Raw genomic sequence first — 10,983 nt, forward strand, 5'->3', positions numbered from 1 at the left:
TGAGAGTGATACAAGGAGGAAGAAGTAGCCACATAGAAAAGAGGGTGGGGTTACAAAGACAAATATATGAAGAAGAGCATAGAGGATAATCCAGCTCTGACAGCTGCATTGGGCCCTAGAGGATATGGAGCCCCTATGCAGCTGCACAGCCTATGTCTGCCCTGTGGCACAGTACCTTGGACAGTGTCAGGAAGCCGTCGCTGGACAGGACGTCCTGGGCGTTGCGGTCCATGAAGAGGCAGCAGGTGGAGCTGAGTTTGCTCAGGGAATACAGGCTGGCTGCATCGTAGATCATACAGACATTCTGTATCTTCAGGATGGTGCACAGGTACTCCGATGTGGAGTCCTCCAGCTCTGGGAAGCCATACTTGTGTGCCAAGCTGAGGAAGTCCAGCAGCACCTCCTCCCGCTCGTCCCGCAGGCTGGCACGGCCCGTGTAGATGTATTTTATCAGCATGGAGAAGGCCTCCGGCGTCGTGTCCTGCAGGATGATCTCTGCCTGCGGCTGCGACTCCCGCATACCTCCGTATAACAGCGCTCTGCACAGGAACATAAAACAAAGCTTTATAAAGTCCTACATAGGAAATACACACTAATAAGGTGCTATACACATTTTAGCTCTGAACCGCCAATACCATGAGCTCTCTGATTGGTCTGTGGCTGTGAAGTCCCACACACAGGAATCAGTGATGCGCTGTGTGTTCTGACAGCTGTCTCTCATGGGCAGCATTAAAGTGTACCCACTACCCAAGGCAGATTGTGAACTTAAACATTTTCTAGAGGCTTCCAGTGTCCTCCTTGCCCCTATAATTGTGGACTGTAGACCCCAGGAACCTATCTGACAAGAGCTTGTTGGATATGTTATTTTGGCCACGCTCCCTACCGTGCGCCTGCGCTGTAAGCTGGAGCCGCTCCTGGAGAATTTTGCCTAAACATGACAAGGGGTTTAGGGCTGTTTCACACTCGGAGCGCAAATCACGATTGCAACCGCAATTATGCAACTTGAAGTTTTGCGATTTTGCTATTGTGATTCTCGTTCAGTAGAAACCATGTAGCTTTGTAAAAAAAGAAAATGTATTTAGCACAGGCAACGCGTTTTGTGGGTCTGAGCCCGCTTCATCAGGCCAATAAAAGTGCCAAATTAATGAATCGATATAGCAAAGGGAGCCCTCTAAGAGGCTCCATTTGCTATATCGATTCATTCATTTGGCACTTTATTTGGCCTGATGAAGCGGGCTCAGACTCGCGAAACGCGTTGCCTGTGCTAAATAAACATCTTTTGTCACATACAAAGATTTCGTTATTGAGGTAAGCCACCTCATTATTTTCAAGCTGTTTTTAGATGCTTTTATCTCAACCAGGGCGCCTCTTTACCTCTATTGTGCTTAAACGAAGATGAATGAACACAATGGGCATGATTTACTAAGCGGTGCTAACCTACTTAGCACGTCTAAAGTCTTTAGGCGTGCTAACCAGGGTGCTAAGTAGGTTAGCACCGGTTTTCTCAATCAGATCTCACATTTCAACTGAGTTTAGATGTGCTAAGGGCCAGTGCTAAAGTTAGCACCGTTTTGTAAATCGAGCCCAATATGTATAAACTTGGTCTTAAAATACTTGTGTATTGTCTATCCCTGACCAGTAGGATACCAGACTGTGAAGAAAGCCTGAATATGCAACTATGATGTATCATATAAATGTAACAATAATGTACTTTGTTACCCATGCAATTACGTAGTAGAGGTGATTCACAGTGTTTGTACCAGGTGACATGGATGGCATTATTTCCCCTTTCATTCATTACTGCTATTGCAGTGCTATAGCCGTTATGCCTCCCAAGTGTTTTGCAAGACTTGCTTCTTCATCTTGCATTTACTTCCACAACTAATCTATTTTCATCTCTGTTTCTTTTACTCACCCTTTACTGTTTTCACTTTTCTACACTATTTTTCATAGCAAGCCTGGCTGCAGCGAATTATGTACAGAGCGGGCTGCTCTGTGATGCCGGGGAACACACCGGCTTTGTTTACATAGTACGTCACGCTGACGTCAGTCTCCTCCTTAGTCCCCGCCTGCCGTATTGCGAGCGTGGATTAGGCGGGGTTACAAGGGGCGGGTTTCCGTCCGTCCACCCGCCCATACCAACCAGGAAATATAAACCTGGTTTATGCTGTGTGCCGGCGTGGTCGAGCCTCAGAAGAAGCAGCGCCGTGCGAAACGGCCGTTAGGCTGCCCGTATCACACCCTCCACCCACTGCCATCCATCACACCTAATGGTAGGACTGTATTGTTCTTTTTTGAATTGCCTCACTGAATGCACGTTTATGAACACAGTCTGGGAATGATTAAATTGTAACTTTATTCACTGCAGTGCCGGATTTTTTCTTCCTATCTTTCTCACTGAAGTATGTAACTCTGTGTCTATATCCTGAGCACGCATACAGCACCATAGGTGTTTCATCATCTAAAGCCATTCCTGCTGGTCCACAATGGGCTGTTTTCCTGTGTAGTGCCGACCAGTTAGGTCCAGTGCACACCAAAACCGCTAGCAGATCCTCAAAACGCTAGCGGTTTTTGAAGCAGATTTCAGAGCAATTCTAGGCATGTTTAGAGACGTTTTCTAAACAGGCCTTGCATTTTTGGGAGCGTTTTTGTGTAGCAGATTACTAATATTGTTACAATAAAAGTTGTTACTGAACAGCTTCTGTAACAAAAACGCCTGGAAAACCGCTCTGATGAAGCGTTTTCAAGAGTGGTTTGAGCTTTTCCCTATACTTTACACTGAGGCAGAAAAACCTCAAACCGCTGGTGTGCACCAACCCATTGAAATACATTAGCCAAGCATTTTCACAGGCGCAGTGTTCTCCCCAGAATTTTTTTTACAGACGGGTGGCATGAAAAAGTAGCCGGGTGGGGTGAGATGAGAATGCAGGGCCAGTGCTTCTGTGAGCAACTCTGCTTACAGCATAAAAGGAGGTGAGCCGATGACAGCCGGGTGGGCACCAAAACTAGCCGGGTGGAGCACCCGACTAAGAGAGCCTGGGGTGAACACTGTGGCGGATGCGGTTGGCGGATCGCTGCTAAAACCACTCGGTGTGCACTGGGCCTACCTCTTCTTTGTTGGACTAGGTTTGAATGTGTTTATTAAATGTCTTGCCCAAATCTAGATATACCAAAGTCCAAATCAGTCTACAGCATTGTTATTGAGGTGCAAATACATTTGAGATGACTGAGATTTATGCTCATTATGATGATACAGAATTATACTAATTATTATAAAACCCTATTGTAAAATGGACCAATCAAATATTGCAGTTAAAAACATTTCCCTGGTCCATATTCAAGCTGCATTGATTTGCATAATATTTGCATATGTCTGCTCTTAAAGTGTAGCAGAGACTAAAGAGGCCTCAGCTTTTATACTTACCTGGGGCTTCCTCCAGTCCCCTTCAGGCCACTCAGTCCCTTGCTGTCGCCCCAGGCTGCTCCTGTCTCCTGCTGGACGACCCGGTACCTCGGCCAAGTCGTGCATGCCCAGCCGCGTGCACTTCCCTCGTTGCTCTCCTGCTGCTGGGAGCATTCTGCACTAATGGTGTGATTGTAAAGGCGTTACGCACAAAAATGCAGCAGGCAATCAGGAAAAATCGCATCACAAACGCATTGCACTAATGGAAACATCCCTGCACTGTTTCCATTACTCAAGTGAGTACTTAGCATTTTGCGATTCGATACCGATCGGAATCGCATTGCAAAACAGTCTTAAAAATAATGTGATAATCCAGTTCCACCACCAGTACACTTTTTTTTCCTTTAAGCAAGCTTTTGGCTCACTTCTCAAGTCTTTCTTTACATTGGACACTTTTGCTGGCATCTTCTAAAAAACTTTTCACGGTGCAATGCAGAAACCAGTGACACAAATGTATCCTACAGACAGGGCCGGATTTATCATAAGGCACTGTAGGCTCATGCCTACAGGTGCCTGACGATGGAAAGGTGGCTCACTCTGCACCCCAAGTGCCTCACTTCATTCCTTCCCTATGCAGAGTCTCAAGCAGAGAGTAAATGTTACTCACGCAGGTCTTGGCATTCCACAGACAAGATCTTCCTTCAGCCGGGGGCACCTCTAGCGTCTTAATACTGAAGGTACTTCTGGCTACCTAATACTAAGGGGCACCTGTGGCTACCTAAGCCAGGCAGGGGAAGTAAGGGAGATGTGCCAGCTGGGTCAGCCATCACACTTGTGGTGCGGTTCAGTGGGGGTTTGTAGGTTCGTGGAGGGCAAAGTCTAGGGTGCCATACCATCTGTGCCTATAGGCTCCTGTGATGTAAATACAGGTTTGCCTACAGATCACCCACAATTCCCTGCTGCGGCGGTACCTGAAATACTGGCATCGGGCGGCCAGGATGACGCGGTGGGCTGGAAAGCGCACTTTCTCCACCACGAAAGTGACATCACTGTACTCCTCGCCGTTCATCAACGCTCCCACATTCTCCGACAGGATATGTACATGGTCGATCTCCCCAATGGCGGTGTATGGGCGCAGGGGGTGGCTGTTACTCATCCTGTCACAGGTCCGCAGATCTGCAGGGAGTAAGGTTTATACGAGGAATTAATTTTACACAGGAAAGAGGACACACAATCATCATACAAGTAAACAGAAAACTGATGATCAATGAGACATTCTGAGGCCTCAGTGTGTATATAACTGTGGCTGATGGTGTAATGGTTAAGGGCTCTGCCTCTGACACCGGAGACCAGGGTTTGAATCTCGGCTCTGCCTGTTCAGTAAGCCAGCACCTATTCAGTAGGAGACCTTAGGCAAGTCTCCCTAACACTGCTACTGCCTATAGAGCGCGTACTAGTGGCTGCAGCTCTGGGGCTTTGAGTCCGCCAGGAGAAAAGCGCAATATAAGTGTTTGTCTTTTGTCTTTATAACTGGTCCAGGGGCATAGAGGGGGTTAAAAAGGTAATATATCGCCCACATATCAGTGGTTGGCACATTTCCCAGTGCTGTACAACAAACACTGTGCACATTAATGTCTGCAGCAGAGCTTACACTCCTCACCACAGTCACACACTGATGTTATACATTTATATAGCTCTAACATATTCCACAGTGCTGAACAAAGATCACTGATCCATTCTCATCAGTCTCTGCACCAAAGGAGCTTACACTCTAATGTCCTCACCACAGTCACTAACTATTATTATTATACAGCTCTGACTTATTCCAAAGTTCTGTACAGAGGTCACTGACCTATTTTCATCAGTGTCTGTCCCACAGAAGCTTACACTCACCACAATCACATACTTTTTATTATACATTTATATAGCTCTAATATATTCCACAGCACTGTTCAGAGATCACTAATCCATTCCCATCAGTCTCTGCACCAGAGGAGCTTATACTGTAATCTAATGGCCACATCACATACTATTACTACTATTATTATTAATTTATATAGCTCTGACATATTCCACATCAGTTTACAGAGATCGCTGTTCCATTATGATCAATCAGTTTCTGCACCAGAGGAGCTAACACTCTAATGTCCTCACCACAGTACCATACTACTATTATTATACATTTATATAGCTCTGATATATTCCACAGCACTGCACAAAGATCACTGATCCATTCCCATCAGCCTCTGCACCAGAGGAGCTTACACTCTAATGTCCTCACCACAGTCACACACTATTATTATTAATAATACATTGGCTTATATAGAGCTGCCCCATTTCTTGGAATCAGGGGATCTCATGTGTTATCAGTGCTGGAGGAAGCCCACACACAAACCATAAAATTAGATTATGTCCCTAGAGGAGTCTGAAACTAAGATTCCAAATGTACAAACCAAAGGCTATAAACTAACCAGTGATTCACCCCGCTACATCATATCTTAACATTAAGACAGAAGAAATGGCGTATAACTGAGGGACATGCTGAACCAGGTTAATGCAGAGCAACTGTAGGGGATTGGGGTACACTAGAGACACCGGGAGCGATCGGGATAAATTAGAGACAACGGGAGGGAACAGGGTACAATAGATACACATGGAGGGATCAGGGTACCGTAGAGAAACAGTGAGGGATGGGGGTGCAAAAGACACAGTGAGAGATCGGGGTACAACAGAGACACAGTGAGGAATGGGGGTACAAAAGAGACACAGAGAGGGATTGGTGTCCAATAGACACACAGTGAGGGACTGGGGTCCAATGGACACACAGTGAGGGACTGGGGTCCAATGGACACACAGTGAGGGACTGGGGTCCAATGGACACACAGTGAGGGACCGGGGTCCAATGGACACACAGGGAGGGACTGGGATCCAATAAACACACTGAGGGATCGGGAAGAGTGGACAGGAGGACTAGGGCATAATAAATAAACCTGATAAACAATTGATGCAAAACAAAAATAGGGGGGAGGAGGGGGAACAGCCGAGGGACAAGGAGCATAGGAGCCCAGGAGAGGCAGGGGAGAACAGGGAGATAGTAGAGGCACATGAGCAAGTACAGGCCAGGTGCCCCTGACATCTGAACTGAGAAGGATATGGAGGCTGCCATATTTATTTCCTTTTAAACAATGCACATTAACTGTCTGTCCTGCCGATTCTAGGCCTCTGATACTTTTAGCCATAGTCCCTGAACAAGCAGGCTGATCGGATGTTGGATTCAAGTTTGACATGCTTTTCAAGTGTGTGATTCAGACATAGTTCAGAAAAATCAGCAGGACTGCTTACACTGTTTAAAAGGAAATAAATATCCCAGGGACATGGGTAGGTCATAGTGGGAACCTGCCTATATATTTATTATCAGGGTCACAACAGCTAGTGAGGGCAAGTGGGCACAGTGGAGAGTACATTTGAAATCGGCGCCGGTAGACTTGGGCGCAGGATACAGCGGTATATGGCTGATACTGCTTCTGCACAAGTCCGGGCCGATTTAATTACTATTCCCCCTCCAGGCCGCCATGGATAGTGGGGGAAAGAAATAATTCGGCTTCCAGCGATTGCTGGAGGCCGAATTATTGTGTTTTTAAGCAACCTCGACTCCGTCTGCTGATGGCTCCGACGTTACTCACTGAGCGCTGCAATAGGAGTGATTCCTATTGTAGCCTATGGAGGCGCCGGCTGCGCCCAAATCTAGCAGCGCTGAAAAGCACTGCTCCGACAGTGGAGTCCTCTGTGATCAGAGTCAGAGGGCACTGGTAACGGGGGACACAGCGGAGCTGGATCGGGAGAAAAGGGGAGGCCCAGCCGAAGCAGTGCTTTTCAGCGCTGCTAGAGTTGGGCGCAGCCAGAGCCACCATAGACTATTATAGGAGTAACGTTGGTGCCGTCAGAAGACGGAGCCGAAGTTGCTTAAAAAACTCAATAATTCAGCCTCCAGCAATCTCTGGCAGTCGAATTATATCATTCCCTGACTATCCATGGCGGCCTGGAGGGGGAATACTAATTACCACGGCCCGGACTTGTGCAGAAGCAGGATCACCCATATACCGGCTGTATCCTGCGCCCAAGTCTACCGGTGCTGAATTTCAAATGTATGTGGCACAGCTGGGATCAGAGTATAGGGTTAGCCCTGGTAGTGGGGGGAGATCATGATTTGGGGACAGCAGGGCAGGCGGCCATGGCAATGGAGGACACACAGTGACTCTGATCAGGGTACAGGATAGGGACAGCTGGGGAAAAAGGTACAGCAGAGGATCAATACTGATAGTGGTGGATGTGTTGTGACCTTGCATTGGGGTACATGGGTAAGGGCTCTTTCACACTACAGGCAGCGGTGAAAGGCTAAAACGCTGCGTTTTGGCTGCAGGCGTTTTGAAGGTGTTTTGAAGGCGTTTTAACGCCTCTACATTACAGTCAATTGTAATGAGAAACGCCGCGGTAGGCCCAGAAAAAGCGCCTGGGAGCGTTGAAACGCAACGCTCCAAAACGCAGCGTTTAGTGTGAATGGTAAAATGAAAGTCTATGGACTTTCTTTTACCTAGGAAAACGCTAACTTCGGCCGTGGCGTTAAAACGCCGAAAAAGCCCTCTGGTGTGAAAGGGCCCTAAGAGAGTTGGAATGAGGGGGTGTTTCTGGTAGTGGGGAACACAGGAGACCCTGCATTGGGGCACAAGGAAGGGACAGCTGGGTTACAGGTAAAGCATAGTGCGGCCCTGGTATTAGGGGACATATAATGGGGTACAGGGGATGAGCAGCTGGGATTAGAGGCACAGCAGGGGGGGCGGCCCTAGTAGTAGGGGACACCATGGATTTGGAGATAGCAGGGGGACAGCTGGGATAAGGGGGCGGCTCTGGTAACAGGGGACATGTGTACTCTAGGCTGAGGTAGAAGGGAGGGCCTGGGCATTTCTGGTAACAGGGGACACATGACATCATATGAGGGGCTTCGACACTCACCGGTGACAGTGACAGCTCCTTCCTGCGCCTCCTCCACTCCGCCCACCCAGTGTACACCACGTGACCATGTGTGCCCGCCCATCACAGGGCGGGGCCACGTTTACCTATAGTGGAGCGTAACCAATTCCCTCAACCAAGATGGCTGCCATTGCATCCTGTCACTAGAGGCCCATCCGCTTCCGGCCACAGTGTCTTCTTCCAGGTCTCTGCACGGTGAAATGTTACCCTCGTAACCTGGCAACTGACTTCTCCCCTTCACCATCTCCTCAAATCGCATCCTACCCTACTCTCTGCAGTCCCGCCCCCATCATTCACGCTCCAGAATTCTCCGCACACTTTACTAAATGTACGATCCCAGCCCATATATAATAATTAGTATTAGCAGTAGTAGTATTATATACTACCTCCAACATCTAGTCATATTTATTTATTTTATTTATAAAGGGCCAACATAGTACACGTGTGATTTGCCTAGAAGGAAGCTTGCAATAATTCAGCTTTAATGGCAGGGACTTCAAACTTGGCACAGTCGGTCACTGGGTGACTGGGATTCAAATTTTAAAAGTGGGTGGGGCCAAAAACAGCCAATCAGGTTTTTTGATTGCTTTTAATGGTGCATTTTGTTCTGATTGCATTTTTACAGTTTTAAACCAGGTTTCACCGACTTTGTGTACTCTCTATGCATGGGGGGGCGACTTGCCACAACACCTCTTGCGCTTCATAGCCAACATCCTGTGGTTTCTTCAGAAACGACACCATGTAGTTTATTTAATGGTTTTCCTTGAACGTGTTAATACAATGGCCTCAATTCACTAAGATCATGCTAGAGATAATAAGGCAAGAGAAAACTTACCTCCACACGTGAGAGAGTTATCTTACCTCTTCATTCCTTAAGTTACCTCTCCTGTAGTTAATTTACCTCCTCTGTAGTTAATTTACCTCTTCTGTAGTTAATTTACCTCCTCTGTAGTTATTTTCACATGCAGCTAATTAACAGCCTGTCTTTAACTCTGGAGTTATTTTAAGGATTGGAGAGTTAATTTAAGGACAGAAGAGTTAACTTTAGGATTGCCTGAGGTAAAAGATTCTTATCCGTTAGCCGGGCGCATCCGGCAGGTGGCGACAAAACTCCACCAGAGTTACATTTTTCCCTACTATCCATGTCGGCCTGGAGGGGGAATAGTAATTAGCGCCACCTGCCGGATGCGCCCGGCTAACGGATAAGTACCAGGTAAAATGTTTCCTGAATACTACATGCCTTATCACCATGGTAACAACTCTAGAAGAGTTATTAAAGACAGGAGATAAGTTTAGTGAATTGAGGCCAATGTTTGCTTTTTATTTCTTGGTTGTTAGCGACCTGTTTTTGAACCTGTTTTTGGAGTAGAATAATTGGGCATGCATGTGTTGCATATGGTTTGTGTTACCTTAGTTACTAGGGCCCATTCACACTTGCAAAACGCGAGTGCTTTTGCTATCGTTTTGCTATGACGGTTTTCGGCGAGTGACGCGAAAAATCGTCTTTCACCCGGCGGGGGGGGGGGGGGGGGGGTTGGGCGATTTTCTGCGATCGCGATTAGCACTTCTATAGCATTAAACGTCATCGACGGTAAATCACCTAAAGATGGTGCAGGATACAAATATGCATTTGGCGATTTGCGTTGATATCAGGTTCTGTGTGTGTGATATCCCAGCTGCAGCCACTCCATTGTCAGGGCTGCCATTGAAATGTGAGCTGCAGCAAAGAGAACATTGTCTATACAACGCTTCCTTAGCCATCCAATCTAGCCTCTGCAATAGTGTTGTCCGGATCATGAACGATTCGGATCTTTGATCCGAATCTATTTTGTGAGTCGAATCATCAAAATGAGTGATTCGGATCGCAAAGGGGGCGGGGCCAGAAGCAACACGCCCCCCTCGCAGCGGGGTCCTGGAAGCAGAGCAGAGATGGATCGCTCTGTTGAAGGGGAGGCAGCCTTGTAGTGTTGCTCGGATAGTGCTTTTTAAAATCCAAATTGACCCCGATCCGGATACCTAGATATCCGGATCCGGTTCGGATATCCGAATCCGGCCTTTTAGATATCCGCGTGAACGCGGATATCCGGTCGCATTATCCGCGGATATCCGGCCTATTCGGATATCTGGATAGAAAAACCGGAAGTGCCCTTTAACCACTTGCCGACCGCACGCTTATACCGTGCGTCGGCAAAGTGGCAGCTGCAGGACCAGCGACGCACATCTGCGTCACCAGCTGCAGGCTGATTAATCAGGAAGCAGCCGCTCGCGCGAGCGGCTGCTTCCTGTCAATTCAGTGCGGGGGGCTCCGTGAATAGCCTGCGGGCCGCCGATGGTGGCTCGCAGGCTAAATGTAAACACAAGCGGAAATAATCCGCTTTGTTTACATTGTACGGCGCTGCTGCGCAGCAGCGCCGTAAGGCAGATCGGCGATCCCCGGCCAATCAGCGGCCGGGGATCGCCGCCATGTGACAGGGGACAGCCTGTCACTGGCTGCACAGGACGGATAGCGTCCTGTGCAGCCCCGATCTCCGGGGGGGGGAGCAGGTAGGAGA

At 47.8% G+C, this 10,983-nt stretch overlaps 1 protein-coding gene across 1 annotated transcript in view; it reads right to left on the bottom strand.

Moving 5' to 3' along the window:
• The window catches only part of BTBD9 (BTB domain containing 9), a 212,550-nt gene extending 203,940 nt beyond the window's left edge, over positions 1-8,610 (bottom strand). Inside the window, exons 1-3 of the mRNA XM_068232703.1 lie at positions 8,414-8,610; positions 4,375-4,579; positions 176-539 (exon numbers count right to left, since the gene is read on the bottom strand). Coding sequence (XP_068088804.1) covers positions 176-539; positions 4,375-4,579; positions 8,414-8,495 — 651 coding nt within the window. The 5' untranslated portion in view covers positions 8,496-8,610. The remainder of the gene's footprint in view (positions 1-175; positions 540-4,374; positions 4,580-8,413) is intronic.
• Between the last annotated feature and the right edge of the window lie 2,373 nt (positions 8,611-10,983).

Source organism: Hyperolius riggenbachi, chromosome 4, assembly GCF_040937935.1.
Source record: "Hyperolius riggenbachi isolate aHypRig1 chromosome 4, aHypRig1.pri, whole genome shotgun sequence".
NCBI lineage: Eukaryota > Metazoa > Chordata > Amphibia > Anura > Hyperoliidae > Hyperolius > Hyperolius riggenbachi.